Source organism: Crocodylus porosus, unplaced genomic scaffold, assembly GCF_001723895.1.
Source record: "Crocodylus porosus isolate Cpor-Errol unplaced genomic scaffold, CroPor_comp1, whole genome shotgun sequence".
Lineage (NCBI taxonomy): Eukaryota > Metazoa > Chordata > Crocodylia > Crocodylidae > Crocodylus > Crocodylus porosus.
Genome location: NW_017728943.1, coordinates 78,106,770 through 78,134,539, shown reverse-complemented (window position 1 = coordinate 78,134,539; position 27,770 = coordinate 78,106,770). Strand labels below are relative to the sequence as shown.

Genomic DNA, 27,770 nt, shown 5'->3' with positions numbered 1-27,770 from the left:
CATCCACTCCCTCCAGAAGTTCCCCAACTAGTTCCTCGCTAACCCTTGGCCTAGGTGTGCCTCCCCTGGGGCCTGAGGGGGGCCCAGCAGGGGGGTGGCTGTTCCAGTCACTGCTTAGGAAAATGGAGGCAAAGAAATCATTAAACATGTTGGCTTTGTCGTCTGGTGTGATGACCAAATTTCCTAACATCTGCCTGGTTGATATGAGCTCTGTTTGTTTTTGCCTCACGATCTGGGCCAGGCTTGTAAAAACATGAGACTTAGCTGGTTGTTACTGCCCCCCCTCCCCCTTTTATTGTTTGAGAAAATGCAGGTAGACTGCTTGACGTTCATTTGCCTAAATTCTCACTCTGGCTTTGGTAATATCCAGTAATTCATCTGCTTTCACTTACACACCACTGTGGGCCTCTAAATGTACAACTCTTCCCAAATAAAAAGAGAGAGGGAAGGGGGACATGTTTTTAGATTAGGCTCTCTTTGATAAAGCCGATGAGCAGCCAATGCTAGAGTAATTCAGGGGCCGCCTCATCTGGGATCTTGGGGAGCTGGTGGGCAGAGAGAGGGGCACTATTGCTATGCTTGTTTGTGTGGCTGTGGGGGGGAACCACTGAACAAGCAGACCATAGCTAGGCCCCAGACGAATATGTCTCTTGCCCTGGAGCAGTTGTTGTTAATCCTAAACAGGTGTACTTGTCAGCAAGCATTACCTAGTGTAATACAGTAAAGCCCCTAGAAGGAGCCAAAGCACAGGCCATCCAAATGCTCTTTACCTGTCATTGCTTCCTACTCATCCCTACTTCCCCTTGAAAATGAAGGTGTTATAGAAAGCCTCCACATCTGCATGTGCCAGATCATCAGTACTGCAGGAGTGCATTGCTTCTGGTATTTCTTGGTTCAGAAATAAGCAACACCAAATGCTAAGAGTTCCCATCTTAATTGCTCCATTTCCAGCACTGCACTTGGAAAAGTGGAAAGTAGGGTCATTCCAGCAGCATTCCAGTTACCTGGTATTAATATGCATACACATTGCATATCTAGGAGCACCACCGTTTTTCCTAAAACACAGTTTATGCTACAATCAGTGGTACTATGGACACATTCTACTTGCATGTCTGCATAACAGCTGGTGCAGCTAGTAGTTACTTCAGGTGAAATCTCCTATGTACATTTCCCTTGTACATCCAAGAACCCAACTGATTCACTGTACCTGGATGGAGCATAGCAAATATATCCTGAAGTTGAAAGACGGCTTCAGTTTGAAAAAGCATGTTATAGTTTCTTTGCAAAGGAAGCTGCAATATAGTTAAGCTACCGCTGTTGTCTTCATTTGAGAGACTGGCCAGTCAACTCCAAAGTTCAGTGTGTGCCCAGGTCAGCATTTCTAGTAGTAGATGAGGGAGACAATAGGAAACTTTTCAAATACTTCATAATCTTAAAGTAAATCAGAAGATGACATAAGTTGTCAAAGGGAGGTCAAGTAGTTACCATCACTTGGATATATTTAAGGCAGCATTAGACTGGTTCTGTGGAAATGTATGGATGTGGGAGGATGGATTGTAACATACCCAACAGGTCCCAGCTGTATCCAGGGGAGGTATACACTCCTGTTTTCCATTCTCTCTGCTCTGGAGCACTAGCAACCAGGGTCACCACCTTCTGTCAGCATAAAATCCCTTTAAAGCATTTCTTAGACTGTAGAAGTAAAATTCAGACACTCAAAAGACTCATTTAAAGGAAGCCTTTAAAAATGGTGTGAGAGTTGTGGCTGTAATGCAAGGACAGGACTGGAAACCAGTAGTTATTATTGGGTGACTGGGTGCTCTGCTATCTGTTGCTCTGGAGCAAGTTTCCTGGGCTAGGAAAGAACTTTCTAAGAGCCTGAAGGTGACCCACATAATTACATGGTAGACAGTGGAGTCCCTTGGGCAGTGAAGATGTTTGAAAATCCCAGCCATATCCTCATGGACAGCTATATAACAAAAAGTAACTGTTATTTCTCCATCATTTATGGGCATTAATTAGGCTCTTTAAAGTGGTCTGAAAAAGCAAACTGTTCCAGTACTGTTATTCATGCAGGTCTATCTTTCTAGATATGCCCATATAGCATTTCCATTAGCCACAGTGGGAGTCCCACAAGTCCTCTGGGAGGATAAACTGGAAAAGCATTATTCTCAGTTCCCATTTAAACACTGGGATCCTGATCCTCATCTCCTAGCCTCAGCAGAAAAAAGAGTATCATGGAGCTTAGTCTAGTTTCTGTCACAAGTGTAATCTCCAGAATAGACCTGATATCAGAAAAAGGGACATCTGTTCCCTTATGGCTCCTTCCTACCTGACTCCTTCCTACCTTTCCTCTTCCTTCCATATACCAGCAATGGGAGAGCAGCTGGCTGGGGAGAGGGCTATGCTGCTCCTGCCAGCTTTCTACCTGGAAGGAAATTCTCCAGGGTCAGTCTCTGGTACAAAGTGTGCTCAGTGGACTAGAGAATCTGGTCCTGAAACTTCTCACAGGCACGTGCTCTTGCTGAACATCCCCTTGGTCTTGGTTTGCATTTTTGAGGCAAGTACAGCTGACAGACTCCAGAAATCCCTAGTATCATATAGTATGTCTTGGCATTTTTGACTTCAGGGGGGTTGGCAGGCCTGTTCCCCAATGGCTAGCTCCATAGTTAGGAGACCCTATATGGACTCCTGCCTAACTGCCTCCAGCTGAGATTCAGTCTTTCAGTGCTGCTGCATAACCTCTATGTGGAAGCAGTCCAGACTTCTGGACAGATCATATTTCTCTGGATACAGACACATGGGCAGTGTGCTGTAACCTGCCCAATTCTGCTCTGACACTAGTGTGAAACTAGCATGGTGCTCTTATGAGGGAGGTACTCCTGCGGAAATCCCAAAGTAAACGTGATCAACACCTCCGAGTTAGAATTGTGCTCCACGGCTAATGAGGATCTGCATTTATTTTGTCAAGTGTCTTAGATTGCGTTTCTGCTGGTTTTCTCCTTCTCTAGAAGGCACATTCCTGGCATTTTCTATCTCCAGTCCTGCATCCTGATTAAATTTCTCCACAGTCTCAGCTATGTTGAGTCAGGCTTTGTTGTTCCCCATTTATACTTGATCTGTTTGGAAGCTGGGTGGCTAGATAAATGAGGAAAAATTAGGCATTGATTTCTTTTTTCTCTCAATTGCAGAAGGAGATGGGCTCAACTGAAGACCTGTACCTGTCCACAAGGAAAGTGAAAGAACTTTCTGTGATTGATGGCCGGAGGGCCCAGAACTGTGTCATTCTCCTCTCCAAGTGAGTGTGCCAACCCCGAATTCACAGTGTATATGTTAATTAATGTGCTAACAGATGAAGACAGACACGAATACCTAGACACAACCCAATTCTCATCTGCTGATAATGGCACATGTACACAGAATCAGATACATCCACAACCAGATGAGATGTGACTGTCTGGAGTGGCATCCACTCCTGGAAACCTAAACACACTCATTGGCTTCCAGACACCCCTGGGTAACTTGAAACTCATGCTTTCATATATGTGTGTGTGTATGTTCATCCACATGTGTGCACAGATGTGTACATGGATGTATGTTGGAATACTAGCACAAGACTAGGCCCTCAAAACAATCACAAAACCAGAAACGCACATAAGCAGGTGCATACGACTACCCTGCAGTCAGGAGGACATAGGTTTTCCTATCGTGATGAGTATTGTGTGTGATATACATCGTTTGACTACACTTTTTCTTCACTACTGTTTTCTATATGCTTTTCTGAGAAACCGTTCTCAAGCCCCCTGTAACAGGCCAGGAGGCTGCTGTTATTTTGAGAGAAAAAGTAACATATAGCGCTCAGGGGCTGGCTGTAAGAGGGAAGGCAGGAAGGAAACAGTGAGCTGCCCATTTAGGCAGAAGGGCAAACCTGCAGCCAGTCAAGGAAAGCCACCTGACCAGAACAGGACAGGGCTTAGAGAACATACAGCCTGAGCCAGGACAGGCTGTAGAGGAAATGTGCATGATCAGAGGTCAGGAAAACAGATCTTACGATGACAGGCTGAGAGCCATGGGACTCTTTAGCCTGGAAAAGCGCAGGCTCAGGGGTGATCTGATGGCCACCTATAAGTTTATCAGGGGTGACCACCAGGATCTGGGGGAACGTTTGTTCACCAGAGCACCCCAAGGGATGACGAGGTCGAACGGTCACAAACTCCTGCAAGACCGTTTCAGGCTGGACATAAGGAAGAATTTCTTTACTGTCCGAGCCCCCAAGGTCTGGAACAGTCTGCCAGCGGAGGTGGTTCAAGCGCCTACATTGAACACCTTCAAGAGTAAATTGGATGCTTATCTTGCTGGGATCCTATGACCCCAGCTGACTTCCTGCCCTTTGGGCAGGGGGCTGGACTCGATGATCTCCCGAGGTCCCTTCCAGCCCTAATGTCTATGAAATCTATGAAACACCTCCTGACCAGGAAGGCTACAGGAGAGTTCCTGGCTGACCCCTGAGCTGCCCTGGGAATGCAAATAAGGCACTGAAGGCTTGCAGAGGTTGGGGGTGAAGGTTGATTATACAGCCAATGACCTAATAGTTTTAGTTATAGCCGGTGTGTTTGTTTTCTTTTGGGCTTTATACCAGCAGACTGGATTAAGACTATTAGGGGTGGAGGATGTCCCAGTAGCATCCGAGCAGGGTGGAGGTAGGGTCAGGGAGAGATAATCAGCTTTACCACATATAACTTCTAGATGCAAGGCCTTAGGAACTGAATTCACAAACCTCAGTTAGGCATGCATCATGAATGGGAAGTCAAGTGTGTAGGACTGGAATTCACCAAAGGCAGTGAGCAGCATAGGAGGATACTTAAGCTGGCCAATAGGAAACTCTGAAAACAGGAAGAGCTCTCAAATCTTGCCTGTCTCCTGGACTCGGGCATCAATGTAAGACTAGGATTTACAGCATGAAATTGCTTCCTGGACATAGGACCTTAAGCTGTATTGAGTTTCGATCCCCACTCCCACTTCTGCATTTGCCATTTTATCCACTAAAATCCACCACCACCACCATTTCCTTCTCCTCTGGCCATGTTTTTGAATTGAAGTGGATGTGATTGCCGGGTTTTGGGCTGACCTTTAAATCTTTGGGACCTTGTTAGTGCCCAGACCACACCTATCCTATCAGACCCCTCAGAGGATTAAGTCATGGGGTCCCCTATCTTGTGCATCCCAAAGAGCCGTAGGCATGATATTAGGCATTGAGATATTCAGCACTTCCAAGCAAGCTGTTCTGGGCAGGTGCAGTAGCAGAACTTTATGAACTAAGTAAGATTCATGGGAAAAGCATGATGCCTATTGTCTCACGCACACCGAAGCAGCTAGGCAGCTGAGGATCACAGACTTGGACTTATGTGCCTAAATTCTTCCAAAGTTGCACTATAGGTTTTGAAATCTTTTTTTTTGGTTCTGCCCCTAGGAGTCTTTTATTCATGGCTCAGCTGTAAGGGTCTATGAGGTATCCTTGTAACCTCTTGCTGTAACTTGTATGTCCTTAGAAGCTGTAGCATCCTGGACTATTTGTGCTTCTTGCATTTCCTTTACCAACTCATCTGAACTAGCCTGTTGTTAAACTAAACTACAGATCTGGCTACATTCTGAGCTGTGCACAGGAACACTCCCCTTGCTTAGAGAGAAGGAAAGTTATTGACGGGGTGGAGAGGGTTTTTACGGTACCAAGAAAAAAAATTAATTCCATTACTTGACAGAAGGTGCAGGTGTGTCATCTTCCTCCACACACTCCAGCAACCTAAAAGTTACCCGCAGCTAGACCACCAGCACTAAACTGAGTTCTTTCCATTGCTCAGAGAAACCCACTGAGGCTGTTATTATGATACTTACGTGGTATTAGCTGGCTTGTCAGTGAGATGCACCCCTGTCCTCCCTTCCCTTCCAACCCACATCTTGATGATGGAATAGATTTACATTTTTTCTCTTTGCAGTAGGTGCCTACACATCTTTGATACTTGTGGCAGACTGCAAGCCACCAGGAGGCCTGAGGGTTGTTTAGGGGCAGAAGAATTTTCCCTCTGTTTGAAAGATATACAGATGTGTGCCTGGGATTCAGGTTAACTCCTGTGTGCATGTGGACTGTGTCTTAGAGTGATGGTGGTGTAGGACTGGAATATCCTTGGGAGGGAGCCCACTACTTGGTTTGGCAAGAAGATATTTCACACATTTAAGCAAACTGCAAGCTGGTCAAAGGCATTAGGGTGAAGCTGAAGTTCTTTTCTCCCAGAACAGGAAATGTTAGGGCAGCAACAGTGCAAGTTTTTCTCCCAGGACTTGTCTTGCCCTGTCCTTGTGCCTCACCCTTGACTTGGGAGGAATCTCTTTAAAGCAGGGGTGGGCAAAACAGTGAATCTGGCTGGACTCCATTTCCCAGCAACTCCTGTGGCCAGTTTTCAGACCCCTTGAAGACTCACCCCAGCACTGCTAGCAGGATGCGTGTCTGGGCAGGGAGTGACTCTGGGGCTGGGATCTTATGGCAGTGACAGCATGGTCCAGAGCTGGGGCAGAGCCTGGGGCAAGCAGGCAGTAGATTGCAGTTCCCGGCCCCAAAGCAGCTCCCTGCCCAGGCCCGCATCCTGCCAGCGCTGCTGGGGCCAGTTTCCATGGAAACCCTGGCCCTGCACTGTCATGGCCCCACTGCTGCGGGGGTCTCCATAGAAACTGCAGGGAAGCAGACAGGAAAATGGAGTCCACCGCAGCCTGATCCGGCCCACGGGCCAGACTTTGCCCACTCCTGCTTTAAAGGGTGAGAGAGAGGTCTCCAGACTTTGTTCTCCCTTCAGTGATGTCTAGCAAAGACTTGGCTTGGGGCCATGAGATGGGGAGGATTTGGGCTCTAAGAACTAGGTTATGAACTGTCAGCTAGCTTCACATCAGTTATTAAATGGTCAGCCTATGAGCACAACTTTGCTCACTGCTGACCCAACCTGATCTGGATTTGCACCAAGGATGTACAGATGAAAGGGTGTGTTTCCACATTACCAGTCTCCTGAATCAAGGAGCCTCTGCACCAAAAGTCATTCTGAACCAGTTGTTGGCAGAAAGGCCAAAGCTGGAATGCAAAAGAGCCTGAACTTAGATTTGAACCTAATCAATAAACCAGTAGTGGGCTCGTACTGTGCTGTATGAAGCTTGCCACGCTGTCCTCTGTGCCAGAGTAGGGAATGCCCCTTTTCAGAACTACTAGCTCACCATTTTCTATGCTCATTAAATTGCCTCAAAAAGTCAGCATTTTTAATTGACAAGAGGAGCTTCTCCTGAGCTAAAGTTGAGGGAGAAAAACTAAGTAAGGACCTGTGGATCTGGCCTATAGTTGTTACTTTATTTTGAATCTGAACTCCATAATCCCCTCCTGATCTCATGGCATGATACTGCAAACAGCAAGAGGAGCAAAGATATTTGAAGAGTGATGGGGGATTTGAAGCCTTTTCTGCTTCTTGGGTTTTATTCAGATTTACAGCCAAGTATAGCACATGGCTCTTTGGGGTTCATTGCAACCAAAAAACCCTAAAAAGGATATTATTCCTTTTGTTGTTTCATTCATTCCCCACCTTCTTTCACTTCCTTTTCTAGCCTTTACCAAACCTTTTAGGAGAGGGGAGCAGTGGTCATGTTCTCCATTGCTTTGCCTACCCCTTCTGCAACGTGTTTAACAGGCGCACGCACATAGAGGTCATTTAAAAACAGTGATAAACAAATTGAGGGAACACTTGTGCAATCCTAAAATAAAGAGCTTTGTTGACCCAACTCTCAGGTTGCCACACTGTTTTCCAGCAGCTGTTTCCAATTGACTGTAACTGCGCATATATTCCTGCAGTTTATTCCCTCTTTGTTTACACTAAACTGCCGTGTCCTTTAAAGTAAAATAGTTGTATGGGTTTTTTCTTTTCCACTACTTGAATGTTTTTGTTTTACTGACACTGTGATAAAAAGGGTCAGGCAGTGCTCATATTTCATAGGGCCAAACAAGCCAAAACATAGCTGGAGTGGGGAAATAGCCATCTAGTCTCTCTTGCATTTAGTAAGAGTGAGGCAGAAGAGATTAATTGGGATAGATTAGAAGGGATGAAAGTTGGATGCTGGCTGATTTGTTTTGACATCGAAATGCATTTGTAAATTTCCTTTTAAAGTCACTTTCTCCCCATCCTCCAGCCTTTTCTTCTTGAAGAGTTTTTCTTTTGAGCATGCGTCTTTCAGGTTTCCTCCACCCTGGTGAATCCAAATCCAGGCTTCGGCTCATATTGATTAGTGATAGGCCAAGTTCAAACAGGTAGGCTGGTGTTCTGGTTGCTTTTCTGAGCTATCTCAGGAGACTATCTGCCCTTGCATATTTCCATTATAGTCTGCTTCAGCAAGATCATGGGCCCATCTCTGTCGTAAATCCCCATTTTCCATCAGACCATAGCTTAGTGACTTGAAACAGCCTTCTTGTGTCTCTGTACTTCATAGGCATGGGCTCTTCTACAAAACATAGCTGGAAACAATTATTATTAGCTTTACAACAAAGTGCTTTAATACTCTCACAGTGCAAATACAGTGTGTTTGCACTTTCTCTTATGTGTTTGTCCAACACAGACAGGCTTCTTATGCGATTTAACTTTGTGAGTCACTCTGGAGATGTGCAGCTTATTTGAAAAATGTTATTTATAACGTAGTAACCTTGCACTGAAAGCAAGCTGTTGTGTTGCTGTGTTCAGCACAATTGTTGCTAAGATCCTATCCAATACTATTGCGCCGGAGCTATTTCATGACAGTGGGTTGTTCATGCCTGTGGCTCTTCTAGAAGACTGAAGACCAAATCCTATTTCACTTGACATATCCAAATGGCAATTACCCAGCTGCATAGCTGCCATTTTGGTGCTTACACACAGTTATCAAACATATTCAACATGCAGCGTAGACATTTTTGCACAAGGGTCCACATGGCTATTGCACATGCTCAGTAGGTTGTAATCGAGCCTGTTGGGTACAGAGCTTTGTACATGTGTATCTGAGTGTAAGCCCCAAAACTGTAGCCCAGTAAAACCCCATAGAAAGAGCTCTCCCACGTTTTAGCTCACAGCTGTCCAACTTCCAAGTGGCCAGGGGGTTGCAGGCTGCAGCGTGTGGTGGCTGCTACCATCCTTGCCCCTACTTCACTGTTCAGGGTCCCCTTGAGGTCACCCCAGTCCCAGGCACAGGAGGCAGAAAATAGAAGGTGGAGGAGAGGGGCATGGAGACTGTAGACTCTGGTAGAAGCAGCAGCTTGAGTGGTGAGAGCAGCAGTGGTTGGCCTAGACTCAGGGGCCACAGGTTAACCCCTTGGGAGCAGGATATGGCTATCAGTTAGACAGCTGTTTTAGCCCTCTGGTTTAATGATTAGGACACTGGCCCAGGAAGTGGGAAACCTAGGTTGTAGGCTCCCTCTGTACAGAGTAGTTTTAAAACTTCATCTTTTCAACTTTCCAGCACAGTAGTTGAATGACCAGGCCACAGGGTAGGCCAGGGGTGACGTGTAGGCAGTGCACAGGGGTGCATGTGCACCCCCTGAGAGTGTCGGTGCACCCCCTGTCAGACCGCGATCCTGGTTTAACCAGCAGGCAGGGGGCCAGGTGGGAGCACCAGTGCCCGCCCCATGAGTGCCAGCCGGGGAGCGGGACCGCCAGCAAAAGCAGCTGTGCCACTTCCAGAAGTGACGCAGCCACTTTTATAGTCAGCGGGATCAGCCACCAGGGGATAGCCGTACCCCGCCCCCTGATTGCTGACTGATTTTGGGAGGGGGGGGCACGTGCCCCCTCTGACTCAAGAGGCACCAGACACCCATGGGTTAGGCATTATCCACTCCCCCTCTTGAAGCTGAGTCATTGCACCTTACATTAAATAGTCATTGAGTAGAATGGATGGAGAGCAGTGGGGAACTATCTGCCCTACTGGGAGCAGGATCTAGACTGGAACTTGGGGCACCTTCCCTTTAAGAGCATCAGCCACATTATTGGGATATACACCTTCTGAATTGTTCTAGTCTGCCTGGCCTCACAGATCTCCCCCTCGGCCTCTGGATGAGGAAGATTTCCTAGTTCTGGGGAAGTAACCATAACACTAAGCTATTGGGTGAAAAACATGGGAGGGCTGCCTTCTTCCAAGTTCTGTCCCTCTGCTGCTCATAAGCTTTTTGCCTGGCTGTGATTTTGGGACTTATTCACCCAAGCATGCACATATCCAGCTGCACACAGCCTGCCTGGCTGGAGCATAGTCTACTGAACATACTCAGTTGTTGTGTGGATGCTTTTGGGTCTACACTGCATGTAGAATAGGAACTAGGCACAAACTAGGCACAAGTGTCAAAACCATCAGTTACATGGCTGGGTAAGTGCTATTTGTGTGTAAAATGAAATAGGATTCTGCCTTTGGTTTGTAATGATCCTCTCCAGAGGATAGGACAACAGTGAGTTTAATATATGCTGATAATGGATAGATACTCAGGTATAACTGAAGGTAGCGTTTAGTCCCACGTGGTAAGTTGAGGTATGAATTAGACAGAAGTTGGACATTGCAAACCAGGTTGCGGGATCAGTCCTGAATTGGCTGAGGCCTCAATGATCCATTAAGCAGTAGACCAGATACTGAGTCCTTAGCCTGGATGTTAAAGGGAATAGGTGTCACATTAGTCTTCCCCGTGGCACTGCCTCCTTGGCACCTACAATGCACTTCAGTCCAGATATTACAGGGACTCAACCAGTGCCACTGTTCTGGCTCTGACCCTACCCCATTGCTAGCTACCATTGGAAAAAGCACAGCATTTGCTTTTACTTGCCCTGAATGATCCACACACCATTATAGTTGGGGCTCTTTTAAAATCAGTTGTTTATACAGTACAGGAATGATGGCAGCAGTACAAGTGTTGACTGAAATGGCTGAAAAAGACTAAGGCAATAAGTACTATCCCCCAAAACGATTGGGCTTCTTTGAGAGAACTTCTTAAGTTAAGGTCCCTGATGAATGGCTTTACCTCCTGCTCAGTTGGTGATAAATATAATGGCTTATATGCAACCAGCCTGTCTTAAATCATTATAAGCCAACAGTGCCCTGACTTGAACATCTGTATGGCTCAGAACTAATCATGCTCATCACTGCAGTGCTGTAATATGAAGTTTCCCAAGTTTTGACCAACCCCTACTTAAAGTCATAGAAACTTGGAGGCATTCATAGAAATGAGTTTTGAGAGCCAAAATATGGTTAGTCCCAATGTGTTTTTTCTAAAGGGTCGAAAGAAAGTGAAAGCCAGTTTTATACTCCCTCACCACTCAGAATGGTCTTACAGTAAAGCATTGAAAGGAACTGGAAACAGGTGTTTACCATAAAGAGAAATTTAATGTAATGGGGCAAGGTTCTTCTGACAGCAAAGCCCAGTCACTTCAGCTGGGAGTGCTAACAGCCTCTCTCTCCACTTCTGGAAGGGTGCACTGTCAGCAGGAAGAAAGAGTCAGCTTTGGAAAGTTTATATATAGATTCCCAGTTGAAGGAAGCTAGTTTAGATGAGCTCAGCCTTTCTCCATTTAGGATGTGCTGCAGCATGAAAGGGAATTCCTTTCATGCTCAGGATAGTGACAGTGTCTCTGCTCAAGCAGGAACAAGGATGGAGACTGTTTCTTGGAATGCAGGAGCTAACATCTCTTTAGGGTTGTTAGCTGCTCTATATCAAGAGAGATGGTTCGAGAGACTCATTATAGAAGAATGAAGCTTCTTTATAATCAGAGGACACTAAAAGCATTTGGGACTTAGTTTTCATTTAAACTGTAAGAGTTTGACTAAATGGAGGAGTTGCACAGGCCTAATTAAAGTTATTAAAGCTTTGTGTGTGAGCATTCAGACTTTAGCTTAAACCTTCATTTACATGCATTTAATGCTACTCCTCTGTAACGCCCAGGATTGGTAGAAGTGTTCAGTTCTATCACTAGTCCAAATCCAGCCCAGTTTGGCAGTGTGTGACATGCATTATTGTATGATGGAGGTTTTTTGGCCATCATATATGAAGTAAACTGTGAAGATGGGAGAGATACAAGTTTGTTTCTTTAGGATAACTATATACATTTCCCAAACAAACTATGTTCCAGCCTGTGAAAGCTGGTCTTTCTTGTCCTAGACATCATTTCTTTACGTCAGGATTTGTTGAAGCATGCAAAAAGGGAAAGTATGGGTTTTTGGAGGGGCAGGGAGAATTTTCACTGTTTGCTATTCACCTATTCTGTGAATAAATAAAGGTTTTTGATTTGCAGGGCTGCCAACCCCCAGTATCATTTACAGATACTTTCTTTAATGATCTGCAGTATCTTGGTCAAAAATGACATACTCCATTTCCCAGGAAAAGAGGAAGAGAAGGGAATGTGATTCTTTTGGTAGGAAAGGTTAATGTGCTTTGAATAAATTAACAATTCTCATAGTAGTATGTGATCTCACATTTTTTCCTGGGCAGCTGAGCAAGACCTGATATCTACCAGTGAGAAGGCCAGTAAGCTGACTCGCTCCTTCCTTTTGGAGGAGATAGCTGATGAATGATGAGTGTTTTATGTCAGTCTTTGGGGGGATGGAGTAGGGGCCAAGTCCTGCTTGAATCAATGGATATCTTTTAAGGAAGAAAAATGAGAAAGCATTGGTTGTCTGCAAAGGAGATTGATGCAGAACTGCCTCATGTCTCGCAGGCATGCTCAGAGTCAGGCCACCTCCCTTCTCTAAGAGGACCAAACAATAAGCCACTTGATGTCTGCAAGCAAAGCTGGCATTAAATCAGCCGAGGTATCCTGGGGAGATGAGTGATGAATTACTCTGCAGAGTCAATAGAGATTATTTATGTGTCCTGAGGGGCTAGAGGGAGGCTGGCTAAGTACCATATTAGAAGCTATTTGGTAACTGTTCATCTTTAATATCACTTGAAGATGGTACAAGCCATTGGGTCTCCCTGCTCCATCACCAGATAAGGGGTGGGGGGACAGGGAGGTAAAGGGAAAGATGAGCGATTATTTTCAAAGTTTTCTAGGATCCCTTTTCCCTTTCACCAAGCTGGGCAAAGCTTATTGCAGCTGAACAAGAGACTGCCACGTTCCCTTCTGAGTCACATTTACCAGACTGATTCTAGAGTTAGGATTTTTGTTATTAATGAAGACAGATGAAGCAGAGAGGATGCAGCTTGGATAACACATGAGTTTGTATGGTTGTGGCCCCTGGAAAACTGCCAACTGCCTCTGCCGAGCTGGTATGAAAATCATTGATGTTGGAGAAGACAGATCCAACACTAAGATGCAATTTCTACAGTGTCACTTTTCCAACCATGATTACACTTTAATATGATGTCTGTCCCATACTTGTTTCAGGCCAGGGATGCCTCTATTCAGTTTTGAGTGCAAGGATTTTATGCATCTGCTTTAGGTCCCTATGAAATCAGTTCACCTGTTTCTGTTTAAAGCAACCCATCTGTTTCAAGTTATGATTGGCCATTTCAAGATCTACTGCATGGTTGAGCAGGAATATTGAAAACATAATAAGAATCACTTGATTAACAGCCCTTTGGCTGTTTCCATCTGAGGAAATCTATGTTTGTGCTGTGCACGTTTCAGGAGTTCTAAGCACTTGTTGCCCCAGCAGAAAAAAAAACCTTGCTTCTGAAAAATGACTGTTTCACTACAAACCCAGCAATGGGATTTAATTGGATTGGTAATAATCTGGGATGCACATCTGCAGGCTCCATAACCCCCATTACAAGCTTGCATGTTGCCCAAACTAAATTGCCTTTCTTTAGGGGATTGGCAAACTGTACAGCCCTCTTGACCATTATGGTCGGGTCAATCAAGTCAGATTTTTTTTTTTTTGTTGCTGGTTGTTGAGCACAAACGCATCCAAAAAAATCAGTGTTTGTGTAACCCTCTGTTCTGTGGGGATTCTTAATTATTTTTGCAGAGAAAAAGCTTTAAAATGAATTAAGTGCTAATGAATGATGCCAGAGTGGTGAAATTGGAGACTGAAGTCATCGGTTAGGTCATAGGACAGATTAGCCTAGCCAGCAGTAATGCAAATTCTCCCCCATACCCCACTGTCGCCATCCGGTCAATGAATCTCAAATCTACCTCTTCAGTTTTTGTCCCTCTTGCTGACTCTTGGGTCAGTTGGGGCAGGATGGTCAATTTACCAAGTGCCTTTTTTTTTTCCATATGCAAAGAGCACCCTGTAACTTCTCAGTCGGAATTGTCTTTATTTGAGATTAAAGTAATCGTGCAAGGACAGTCAAGTGTCCACGAGAGAGCACAATGTGTCCTCTTTTTGACACTGCCTTATTTCTGCCTTACAAAATGGCAGCAGATTTCTAGAGATGTGACAGTGCAATCCAAAGAACACCACCACCATCATATTTGCAGAGTGGCATTGCCCACACTGTATATGTCTGCTAAGTAGAGAGTCCTGTCATCTCTTTTTACATTAGGCTCCTCAGTCCCAAGGTAGCAATGGGATTTGATTGCTAGCAAGTACACAGAATCACACATGTTAACATTCATGCTTTTAAGGGCAGAATGGACATAAAACCATCTAATCTGACATCTGCTAATTTATGCCATAGAATTTCACCCAGTTACCCCTGTACTGAGTCCAGTCAACTTGTGCTTAAGTCAGACTGATGACCTAGGAGAAAACCATTTCCTAACCTTGCTTTACAAAGCTTTCTAATTCTCCTGTCTTCCAACTATGGCACAAATATATGTCTTGTGTGGAGACTTAGCATCTCAACATTAGACAGTATCAGTTTCTTTTACATTTAAAACCAACTGAATGAATTAGCTGGGAACAGTGTTGCTGAATTTAGTTAAGGAGCATATTTTTAAAAGCTTTTGAATGTCTGCTGATTCATATTTTAGTTTCCAGCTGCTGATTATATTGGGCAACATTTAAAATGTTTTAAGTTTCTCAGATTTAGTAGTATTTCCTGTCTGTAAAAATAAAGCGTTTACATTTGCTTTTTACATTGTTCCAAAAATGTGATCCCATCCAAATGGCAATAGCAATTGAAATTTTACCATGATGTTTCTCAGCAGCAAAGAAGAAAACATTCTGATCTACTGATGAACCTGTGTGTCATTTAGTTTAGTGTTTTCTTTCTTCTCTCATTAATGTGTCAATTATAGAAGGTCCATGGAGACTCAGAAGCTTTCTACCCAACAGTTCCTCTTCACACTTGCCAACCTATATGTTTCAACCCCAATGTAGAGTTTTTCTTCAGGGGGGAGGAGTAAGATGGCAATTGCTTTTGTAGGCCATTCAATCCTGTTCTTCTCTCTTGGCTCAACCAGTGAGGGTGCCAGATGTCATGGGTAGATTTGGCAAAGCAGAAACTTTGTTCACCACCAAATGACAGGATTTGGTTGCTGCTGCTCTGTGCTGCCTCAAACAGGTGATCTAATGGCAATACAGTCTTTTAATCAGTTCCCTGAGCCTCGCCTATTTTCCAAGAACCAACTGCATCATTAGCAACAGACTTATATGGGTGAGGGCATGGTGATTAGGGAGAGTGGGGAGAAGAGAACAATTGTACTGCCTTGTGCACCTGGTATGGAAGTTTCTGTTTTGCAGTGGCTGCCTGTTGAAGCCACTTAAGGACTGGGATGCTGTCAGTCCACTTTTCAACTGTGAATGCTGGCAAAAAAGAACCTACCAGTCATGTGCAATACACTTACACAAAAGCCTCTTCTGTGGTCCAGATATGAGGGCTCAGAACCATTACTAGTTGGCCTTGGAGAGTCCTTAATATTGGGAAGCATAAGTGAATATTAGTTTCATAGTTATGCTGAAGTTGTGTGCACTGAAGGTGTTAGCAGTAAGAGGATTTGAAGAGGAAGGTGTCTGCCATGAGGGGAAGGTAGAAGGAGTTCTGATCTGTGAAGAGCTGTTAATTTCCTATTGCTTTCTTTGTGCATTTGGTTAGGAGAAGTAGAGAAAAATTATACTTTGTAAAATCTCTGTAGGATCAGAAAGGATTAAACCCTGTTCAGGAAGGTGGCTTACTTCTTTGGACTGAAAACTTCATAATGAAGTTTCCTGCCATGCCGTGCCAAAATGGGTTTGGGCTCAGAAGGTAGAGGTAGCCAGGGAAGACTTTTTAAATTGTCATTGAAGTTATGCAAATAAACTAATGGAACAATATTGATGCTATTGAAAGGTTGAAGTTATCCAATGAAGAAATCCGACGGGCAATCTTGAAGATGGATGAACAAGAAGATCTGGCCAAAGATATGCTGGAACAGGTGAGAAGAATCACAATCTCATCTAACAATATTGTTTCTAAGTATTAAAGGCCAGTTGTTCTGCTTGGAGCACTTTGTTAGGCCTGTGTTAAATTTAAGGCAGATGTATGCAACTTGGTTGATGCCACAGGAGGAGTTTCTTCAGGTCTAAATTTGACCCTAAGACCTCAGTACAATTGTATTTGTGTATAAAAGGAGAAGTTTGCCCAATATGCCAAATGCATCAACTGAAACCATGCCGGGTTGAATTTAGGCTAGTATGTCTTTAATTTACATTGTAGTATAAGTGTCCTGATCTCATGTATGCATGATGTTTAGTTTTCTTTTTATTTAATTACATCTTTCCCTTTTTTGCCTTTCCTACTGTGTCCCTTAAATTTCTCTCACAGCTCACCCCTCTTCCTTTGTACTGCCAACCATTCTCCTATCCTTCATCATCTCCCAAGCTTTCAGTTGAGGAGCATTGTGAATCTAGCAATGCAATTTAGTGATAATCAAACCAGAGAATTAGGAGTGAGGTTCTGTTCTCCACTATTGTTTAATTATGTGACATGTGAGAGCCCCCCCCCCACAACCCTCCTTTACCTGAATTTTCCTGTCAATTGAAGGGGGTGATTATACATATTCATACTTATCCCCCAATAAAAAAAATGCTATAAGAGCACAAAATATCATTCCATGTGAGACTAGCGTCTTCCATGTATATTATCTGAATGTTTAATTGTGTGTACAAAGCCAGGGCCTATCATGGGGAGAGGGAAGAGCAGGAGGGCCATTTGGCCCGGGCCCCTCATTCATGGGCCCAGTTACCAGGCCCATTTACCAGGATACACCACCTGTAGTGTACTATGAATTAATATTTTTTTTAATGTACCGGGAGCCTCAAAAAATGGAAGTGGTCCAGGCCTCTCTCGACCTCTGAGAGGGCCTGCACAAAGCCTTTTTTTTGGGAAATCTGTGCCCTGATTTTCAAATGGGCTGAATGCCCACAGGTCCACTTTGTAGCCATTGAAACCTTCAGGTGCTTAGCACCTTTGAATATTGGGCTCCAAGAAATAAAATTTTAGAGCAGTGATGAAAAGCAGGTTCACCTTCTGGTTTTTCTGGCAGGCAACTTGCTCCCTGTGGGTGTGGACCGGGGTGAAGGGGGGCATGTGTGCATGACAATATTTATAACCGGGCTGAAACAGAACTCCTACTAGATATGTCAAAAATCTGTCAAAGTATGAGCTTTTAAGGTCAGCATATGAATAGCAGCCTGTGTCAAGCTCATATTCAGTGGCTTAAATATTGTTTATTGTTTCGACAGAGCAGGGCAGACTATGAGAGAGATAGTTAGGGCTTTGTGTGTACTCAGGGGTGAGTGGGATGGATAATCTGTGCTCAGAGAGAGATTCTGATCTTCTTTACACCAGTTAAAATCCAGAGTAATATCATGAGAGTCAGAATTCTTTCTGGATTCTCACACAGTTGAGAGCAGGATTTGGTCCCTAGCAGTCTGGATGAATTAACAGAAATTAATGAGGTCACTGAAGGAAAATAAAGGCAGAACAATAAGCAGATATTTTAACAAGGTCACTTTTGAAGCCACAGCTGCCCTGCTTTGAAGTTACTGTCACATGGATGAATTAAAGCAGCAGTTCTCTGTGGTGGTAAAACAATATGTGTTGGCCCTCTTTCTCATGCAGTCTCTCTCTGTCTGTGTGGGTGTCTTGCTGGATCTTTCATGATGGTTTTTGGTTTGTATGTCATTCTAGCTGCTGAAGTTTGTTCCTGAAAAGAGTGATATTGACCTGCTGGAGGAACATAAACATGAAATTGACCGCATGGCCCGGGCTGATCGTTTCCTTTACGAAATGAGCAGGTCTGTGAGATGCATAATGGCAAAACAGGCCAGGGGCTTCTTGGAAACTATTGTAATTGTTATTGAAAAGGAATAATGTTGCATCAGTGGAACACAATCAAAATACTGTGGGCTAGGTTTTGCACTGAATTATACCCTTGAGTTACCAGAAATCAATAATGTTACTGGCATGTTTGTCTGTTACACGAGCTTTGTTGGCTGGTAAGAGCTCTTTCTGAGTGCCATTTAGGGACAGTCTCCTGATTAACTAATACACATCTGTCACATCCCTCTAGCACCATTCATGTAAACAGATGCTTAGCCATGGCTGTCAGCTGCTGCATCTCTGGGCTCGGGGTTTAGATTTATTATGCAGTCCAGTGCCACCTGCCTGTCACTTATCCTTACGGGTATTTGCCCTTTTCCGCATTCCACCTTTTATGCCCTTTGGTTAGACTCTGTTCCCAGACCAGTTGCATCTTTTCCCACATCTCCTCTGCAGTCTCTTGTGAAAATGTATTTTTGAGGGACTTGAAACCTTATAGTCACTCCTGGGGATGTGTTTGAATTACAAAGCCTGTGTCCTCACATTAACATCCTCAATTTGAGTAACAGCACTTTGGCATTGGCCAAAAGGCATCGGGCGTAATACGGTCTTATACATAGCAGGCTGCTTCATCAGTCCAACCACGTGGTTCCATGGGGCTTGGTTTCCTATCACTGAATTATGTATGAAACTACATACCTATGTTTGTGAGGTAGCCTGAGCTTCACAATATGTATTCTCCTTCTCCTCATGTAGGATTGATCATTACCAGCAGCGGCTGCAAGCATTATTCTTTAAGAAGAAGTTGCCAGAGAGACTGGCAGAATCCAAGCCAAAAGTGGAAGGTATGGGAGAAGCCTCTTCAGGGACTGGGTGAAAAGTGGAGAATGTCAGAGAGACTCACCCACAAAGGAAGCCACCCGCAACCCACTGTTGTGTGCGCAGCGTTTGTAGACTCAGTTAGGATGAGGGCAGAAGTATCATCTACTAGGCACAGGTGTCTGTCTAACATTGCCATTATATATGTGGGCTTAATAAAGCTGTTGTAAAAGGCATTGTGGCTCTTGCCCTGGGAGTCGCCGTGCATTTCAGAGCCACCTCAACTCACTGTGACACCTCGTTTCCACTTCTAGCCCTCACCAGCTGGTGTAAATCCCCATGTTTTGGAGCAATAGCCGCAGACATCTTGGTCATAGTGGTCTTCTCTATAGGTATGATTTTTGAGAAGAGGGATATAGGATCCCTCTTTGTTAAGAGTGAGGTTTGTGAATGAGTTTAAACCTCCCTAGTTCAGACTGTGGTCAGCACCTCAGTGGGACTAAGGATTGCTGGGGCTCTGCTTTGGATGCTCAAAAGCTAGGGCCTCCAGAAGGGCTGTTGTGAGTTAACCTCAGGTCACGTCTTGCTTTTTTTTCAAGCCATTCTTCTGGCCTCCAAAGAGCTCATCCGCAGCAAGCGTTTGAAGCAACTCCTGGAGGTGGTTCTCGCCTTCGGCAACTATATGAACAAGGGCCAAAGGGGGAGTGCATATGGCTTCAAAGTCTCCAGTCTGAACAAAATTGCAGACACCAAGTCCAGCATAGACAGGTAGGTTTGAAAATCCCAACCAAAGGAAAGCTGTCTTGCCTGTATCTTGCCTTGACTGGTAGTGAGTTTTTTGACTGGCTGTGAGTGTTTGTTTGCTTAATTGATGCATTGACACACTGTAGAGAATTAAAAAAAATGTCTTACCTTACATGTGAATCCTGCCTCTTATGCTGGAGGACCCTTGAGTGCTTTATCAACTCTCAACACAGTATGGAAATGCAGCTGGTCTTTTTGTGTAGAGCATGCTAGTGGTTTAACCATCTAACATTAATTTACTAACCACTATTTTAGTAGATTAATATTTCACATATAATAGAAATTACAGAGGCTATTTCTTTACAATATGACCTGGACACCAGTGCTTTAAGTCCTTGCTTTTACAAAGAGCCTCTTGGTGTCCTGTAACAGCAATAATCACACAAACCAATAAATGTAAGTAAATACCCTCCCCCCCACCCAAAAAACCCCCCCAAAAACAAAACCCTAAACAAACAAAGCCCCAAAATCCAGAGCAACAGCATTACAGTCCATCTGAAAAAGTTCTTCCAAAGTACAGTACAATCCCAACCAATTCTGCGGCATTAGTTCAGTAGTGACTGGGAAAAGAGTGCCATCTTCTGAATCAATGACACCCTGCAGCATTTCAGTGTTTTTGAGATTTTAGCTGTACCTACATTCACTTGTGAGGCCTGATGAGACTAGACCTCTAAAGGAATGGCTTCTGGGTATTGAAGGATGAATAACAGCAGCAAGAATCACATTGAATTCATTCCTCCTAAAAGATTTTAAACTAATAGAGCTCTGTTTTAGTGGCTGCTGTGTGCTTCCCATATAAACATTTGGAAATCACCTGCCCCTATGTAGCAAATACAAGGGGAGCGTCTTGATTTTACATGGCTTGGACTGAGTTTCTGTATGTGAACTGTCCTCCTCAGATACCATAGTCTCCACAAGATGCAACTCCCCAGACTCTGGCAAGTATCTGAGGCAATGATTGCCAACTGTCTTGTGTTTTGAATAAGTGCACACCTTCAAACAGCTGCTGTGGCTTTCCAGTTACTAAAGGGTTTGGTTCAAAATTGTCCTTCTGTTTTTTTAAACCCTCTATGAACTTTCTCTAATCTCTGCCCTGTGCCTCTCCTCATTCAATTCCTAAGTCTGCTGCTAGTGCTTATGCAGTAGTAAGGTTACCCTCCCCCTAGTCTTCCCTATTTCCTGATACAATCTCTTCACTCTGGGTGGAGGAGTCATCTCCTCTGTAGTTCTAGGAATTTGAAATGGCCTTCTCTGCTTCATTAACTTTCCATTTCATTTCAGGTCTCAGCTACAAACTACTCTGCTCTCCCTTGTCTTTTAATATCATTTTGCTAGTATTTATTGTTTAATCTATGAAGCATTTTGAGATGCATTTTGCATGACAGCCACTATATTGTTTTGTGCTGTTGCATTTTCTATTAGCTCGTATGCCACTGTACAGACAGAAGCAGGAATCCAGTCACTTTGAGAATAAAGACAAGGCAGGGTGGGAATGTCCTTTGAGTTCTTGGGGGGAAAATGAGTCTGAGGAGAATAGTTAATTTTAAACTTTGATGCTTTTATTTAATCAACAGAATTGCCAAATCCTTATCTACAGTTCTCTTTGTCTGATGAACCAGATTCCATGACCAAACTTTTTGCAATGCCTGCACCAACTATACTTTCTCCTTTGTGTCCTTTCTTCTAAGGAACATTACACTCTTGCACTACCTAATTATGATTTTCGAGAAAAACTACCCAGACCTCCTTGATATCCAGTCAGAGCTGCAACATCTTCCAGAAGCAGCCAAAGTCAAGTAAGTTCAGTACTATCTGTCAGTCTCAGGACACCATTCTGTTTTAGTGAAATCAATGGAAAGACTTCTGTCAACTTCAGCGGGATTTCACAGTTGTTTATAAATCTGTTTTATTGGTATATTTCCAAGTAAGGGCTATTGCCTCAGCTGGTATAAGTGCCAGACTTCACTGACACCCACGGAGCTATTCTGATATATATCAGTAGAGGATTTGGTCCAGTCATTTGTCTATTTGTTCAATTAACAATTTTATGTAGCCCTGTCTTAGCCTGTATGTTACTCCCAAACTGTGCACTGCCATTAGACAAGCTGCTGTTTGTAATTTACCATTCATAGTGTGATTAGTCCCCATGGATCGCGTGTTATTTTTTTCTGTTGGATGATTAGATAACTGAAGGTTTATTTTAAACTAAAGAGACTACATCATGAAGGCTGTGTAAGCTGTTTCCCATGCAGCCCTACAAACCTTTGCACAGATTCATTCTTGCACAGGAGTTAGAGAAACTTGTTTTTTGCATAAAATTCACATTTGTGGCAAATAACTTTTTTCTGAAATACTGTTCCACAATACCTTGATGCAGAATTTCCCCAGCTGTTGCTCTTTGTGTAAGGAGCCAAATAAGTCCAGTGCTTCTAAGCCAATGAAAAACAAGTGAGAATTGAATGCAGGATATAAAGCCAGAGGTGCTGCTCTCCAAACTCGCACTTAAAAGCCTGAAGAAACACAAGCTCTGGTTGTTTCTTTTTCTGATCTGTAGACTTTGTTTAATTCAGGACTTAAATGAAATATCAACAAACAATTTTTCAGTTGCAAGTAATCATTCTTAGTCACCATTTTTTAACAAGTGACCTAGAGGTAAAAGGCTTCATTTCTTACTGGTGATGGAAAATCCTCTTATTGTCTTTATGCTAGAGGAAGACACCTAGTACAATACTAGTGTCTGAAAAGAGTTTGTCCCAGTTGTTCTGCTTCTAAACTGGCTAAGTTGCTCTTACCTCGCTTTTAGTTATCTAAGTCACTAAGTGTGATTGTGTTCCACTCCACTCAGTGGTCACAAAACCTCTAAGACACCCGAGTTTGTTATTGCACCTCCATTGTGGCCTGAAAAGCTCCCTTGGAAACCAGATATGGGCTACTTTGCATGGTCTGAAGAAGACCACAGTGAGCACATAAGCCACTTAATCTTACCTCAGCTCTGTTGCCATTCTGTTCAGTCTGGGAAACAGATAAACACCACCTTAAATTCCTGATTTCTTAGGTGGAGAAAAATCAGGCCAAGCAACTATTTGAAGCAGAGGGTGTATGTATGGGTGCAATGAAGGAGGCAAAGGACCTATCCCTTAATAATAGCTTGGTGGTTTGAGCATCTGCCTTGGGTTGTGAGAGATTTGTTATAGACCCTCTCCAGCCAGAGTGTGTTTTAACTCACCTCTGCCACTTCCCGGGGTGTGTTCCAGCTGGTAGGCAGGGCTGAGGGTCCTTTCCACTCTTCCCATTGAAGCTGGCTCACCCGGGCAGCCAGAAGTACAAGATTCCTGAGATAGGAAGGCAGCAAGCAAGAGGAAGTGTGACTCTGGCCTAATAAGAGGGTGACTGCTCTGGGAAGGAAGTGAGCTCTGAAATTTGGACCCTGCTCAAATGCTATTTTTGCTTTTTTTTGGTCCAATAATGATTTCATGCAAAGTACATAAACAGCACTGGGATCAGGACCCAGGTCTTCTACTCCTCCCCACAAACCCTGGGGAAAGGGGAGAAAAGCGGAGGAGGGAATGCTTACTTGTTTGGCGTATAGTCAGGTTCGATCTTGCAGGCTATCTGGCTCCATGACTCTACATTCCTTTCTACCCAGTGGCCCAACTTCAATGGGAGCTTCAACAGCCCTACGTAGTGGTTATGGCACTTTTCTAAAAAGTGGAGAATTCTGGGTTCAAACTCTTAAGCTGAGAAGGTCCTAGAGCCCACATCTCCTGTTTCCTGGATAAATATACCTGGGCTCTGCACTATTGATGAAAAAGGTGGATGAGTTGTCCTCTTCTCCCTATCCACTGTACTTCAAACTAAAGTCAGTTGGAATCCTTCAGACATGCTGTGTCTCAATATGACTGAAGGATCAGATAAGGGTCTCGCATCTTCTGAGTAAACTGTATCCCAATGTGAAGGAAGCACTTTCTCTCAGCCCTGATTCAGCTGTACTTCATGTGCACCACTGTGCCTAGCATTTCCTACACAGAGCCTGTGTGCTCTGGAGGTGCAGAAAGCTGTCTGTTGAGAGAATGGGAGAGCTATATGCTGCCCCAGGTAGAACAGGATTACTCTCCCAGATTATGGTGGCAAGTGGTTGCATAGGCTTAGCTGCCCATGTAGGGGGAATAAAATCCATTCTTTGTCCATTGAAGTGAGAAGTAAGATGAGATTGTGCTAAACTAGGAAGTTCACTTGCATGGGCTTCTGTGATGAAAAGACAAAGTCATCAACTGTATTTGGACAGCTCATAAGAAAAAAAATAGACGGTTTATCCCTCGTGGAATGCAGTAATTCACAGGGGGAAGGAATGGCATGCAGAGCTTATCTGAGACCATTGTGATGTGGGTGCTCAAGTCGAGTTCCTTGCCTGTGAGTCAGGCAATTATTACAAGTTGGACATGTGGCTTGCACTCCTTGCTGGAGAACTAGGCTCAATACACAGGCCCCAGTATCTTGTGTCCTGTGACAGATGTTCTGAGATTACACCCCCCATCCTTTCCAGAAATACCATAGGATCTTTAATGTGACCACGAGCAATTGGGACCTTAGTTTATATCTCATACAAAAGGCAACACAGACCCCTTCCCCCAGTTCCAAGCATCTGGCATGGCTGGTGCCAGAGGCAGGATACCAGACTTGATGGACCAGTGGTCTGTTCTGCTACAGTAGTTCCTGTATTCTTATGTAACACTGCCGTTTTTGTTTTAACCACTGCGTCTCTGTGTCTCCCTTGCAGCCTGGTGGAACTAGAAAAGGAAGTTAACAACATAAAGACCGGATTGAAAGCTGTTGAGGCTGTAAGTATGTCAAGGTTTCCAAATCTCCGTATTTAAAACATCCCTCTCAGAATCTGAGGCACTGTATTTTCTGTGAAAGGAAAAGGGGGCTTTTCTTTCCTTGTTAAGCACCATGTATTCACCAAGAAAAATAAATAAAAGCTTTTGATGATGATCCTAGCAGACATTTGCTTTAACAAAAAAGGTTCATTTGATCTTAGGCCAGAGCGGAAAAGGCAGTTTGATAAATAGAGACTACTTAAACAAAAAAAAAAAGTGAAACAAACCTCCCTTTGCTTTTTGCTGAGGAACTTACGTTCACTTAGCAGGTGTCTTGCCTGGCCTTTGTGATAGGAGTAAGCAGATGGGGAATATGCTACATGTTAGGCAATCATAAGTTGCCCCATTTCCCTGTCTGGAGGAAGGAGCAAGGTTTGGACTAGGGCATGAAACAAAAACAAAGCAGCTGGAAATGCAATGGCATCTTTCCTAATGTTGCTCCAAAGTACTTTAACCTGAACTACAACCTGTGTTGCCTCAACCTCTGCTTAATTAATGCAGAACATTCTCTCTCTCTCAACAGGCTTCAGGAAATGTTGCCTTTGGGTAACTATAACCCAAGGTATTATGTTGTAGGGGTTAAAGATGAAGCACTGGTCTAAATAATCCCTGGGTTAAGCTTTTTATGTCAGCGTGTGGTACCTGGAAATCTCCAAAAAAAAATAAACATCACCTCCTCAGTATAAAGGCATATGTAGAATGAGAAGATTTCAGTAAATAAATAGGCGAGACACTTATTAATGGAAGAGGTGGGAAAAGTAAAGAACTTTGAATTTAGAGGTTAAATAATGTAAACAGCAAAGAACAAGTACCATATTTTCATGCATACACCATACCCCCAAATATTATATTCATCTTGTTTTTGAAAGGCATAATGAAGAAAAAGTATGTTTCTAGAGATATGGCTGCATAGTGGAGGGACAAAGATGTATCTTAAGCTTGCCTTCCTTTCCTGTGTAGCTTAAGATGAATGCATAGCTGCTACTGAATACTGGTACCCATGGGTGGATCCATACTTTTAAAAAGAGCTGAAGAGTGAGCTAAAAAGGTTGTAAAATAAATCAGGGGCAGCTAGCAAACAATAAAATTGCCCTAAGAAAAGTTAGTTTGAGCAGTAAGATCATAAAAATGGAGAGACCCATAGAGTGAACAACATTAAGTCAGTTTAGCTACCTGAATGGCAGAATCACAGCTGCTACATTGTAGAACAGGAATCAAACCCAGGTGGTGTTTTCCCACACAGAAAATCAGGTTCCCTGCTTAACATGTGGACCCCAATTTTCAGGGAGCTGATTTGGGGGTAAAAAGGTATGTGTTGTATAATGGAGGTCCAAAGAGTTCTTCATCCCCAAAGATCACTTACAAGGAAATCAATGTGATTCAATATGTGCTGCTTCAGATTCTTCATAGAGAAATTGGTTATGGCACTTTTTCATTTAGTTGAGAATTATATTCCCCCTTGTAAAATTCTATAGAATGTTTCAGAAAACATTTGGGATGGATTTCATTCTCCATAGGTCTGTGGATTTTTAGAGTAATTTTGACTCTATATATGTATCATGGTACATTATGACTTTGCAGCATTGAGTTTATGGGGTCAGAAACTTGCATATTAATTTTGGCTATACCATTGCATTTCTGTGTGACCTTGGAAAAGTCATTTAACCGTTTGTGAAATGGAGGTTATAATTTTGACTTACCACAGAAGTGTTTTGAAGGTTAACACGTTCATGTTTGCCTAGTGCTTTGAAAATGTAAATTGCTTTGTAAAAGCCAAGTGTGATTGTTGTTATACCCCCTCTCGCCAAAGTTCTTCTATCACCTGCCAGGCTGAATGTTATCTTTTTTCTGGCTTTGAAATCCATATATCATATGTTCAGGATTGACTGACGGATGTGGGGGGCAAGAATAGCATTAAACAGAGACAAAAGACAGTGTGGGAGATGTTTTGAACTCAAGGAGATCCTTGCTCCATTTAGCTGTAAGTGTCCTGGTCAGCCATGGCTATCAACATTCAAAAACTTCCACCCTTTGGTGACCTATATTATCATTCATATAGGCCTTTGTTTCGAACATATATCAGTTTGTACTACTGAAAGTTGCCAGATTAGCTTCCCCAGTGGCTGAAAGGCTCTATTTAGCCACTCGACAGGTGTAATACCGGCAGCAACAGCACAAACTGCCACCATGTGACCCTGCCATTGTGCCTTAACCTCTGCCAGCAAGGATCCACTCCAGTCATGAGAAAAGTGCTGTTTCCATGGCTCTTTCGGGAGAAGGAAGGGCTTTATGATGTACTACTGGTTCCCAGAACAACTCTGCTAACTTCAGAGATTCATCCTCAGTTGCATCAGCTTCCTCCCAGACCAAAAAAAATGCCAGACTTCTTTCAGTGTGCACTGTTGAAATGGAAATGGGGGATGCTGATATGAGTAGGTGTTTGAGAGCAAGCAATGCCAACATGGGGCCTATGCTATGAAGACAGCCCTAGTCATGCCTTCTGCAGATCGTTCCTTCCTTGAAATGCAAGTGCCTGCTGTGTTCTTTATTCTGTATACAGTTGGTTTTCCCTTTTGTCTTTGCAGCCAATTCTCCTCCTCTTTCCTGTACATCCCCTTCCTATTCAGTCACCATCTCCCCTCCTCCCCCCTTCCCCAACTCCCTTCCTTTGCTTGATGTTTTTCAGTCAGGCCTGCCAACAACTCCCAGTCTTGCTCATTCATTTCACATTTTTGGCACATAAAATGCAACACTGTAGCAACAATAGAAGATCATTGTCAGCTGGGGGGAAGGTGCGACTCTTGATCGCCTTCCAGCACGTTCTTGCCACAATCCTGGCTCCAGTGATTGGGAAGGCCCCAGAAGAGTAGAAACCTAAAAATAGTTTTACAGTCAGCTGTTCTTAAAGATGCTTGTAACCCTTTGCTTCCCAGGGCTTGCACTGAGAATTAAAAATGAGAAAAATCTCTTTACAGCTCAGTCCAGTGCTTGGCCCTCCTCCCAAGTCATGGCATACCTCCATCCACTTTTTTCTTTTTTTATGTTGGATATGTCAG

General features: G+C 43.6%; 1 protein-coding gene across 3 annotated transcripts in view; it reads left to right on the top strand.

The window, feature by feature from the left end:
* The window catches only part of DAAM2 (dishevelled associated activator of morphogenesis 2), a 276,677-nt gene that overhangs the window by 221,570 nt on the left and 27,337 nt on the right, over positions 1-27,770 (top strand). For all 3 annotated transcript variants that reach the window (XM_019549617.1, XM_019549615.1, XM_019549616.1), the window contains 7 exons: positions 3,192-3,298; positions 16,241-16,325; positions 18,083-18,189; positions 18,971-19,059; positions 19,633-19,801; positions 21,526-21,633; positions 24,615-24,675. In XM_019549617.1, the coding sequence (XP_019405162.1) occupies positions 3,192-3,298; positions 16,241-16,325; positions 18,083-18,189; positions 18,971-19,059; positions 19,633-19,801; positions 21,526-21,633; positions 24,615-24,675 (726 nt within the window). The remainder of the gene's footprint in view (positions 1-3,191; positions 3,299-16,240; positions 16,326-18,082; positions 18,190-18,970; positions 19,060-19,632; positions 19,802-21,525; positions 21,634-24,614; positions 24,676-27,770) is intronic.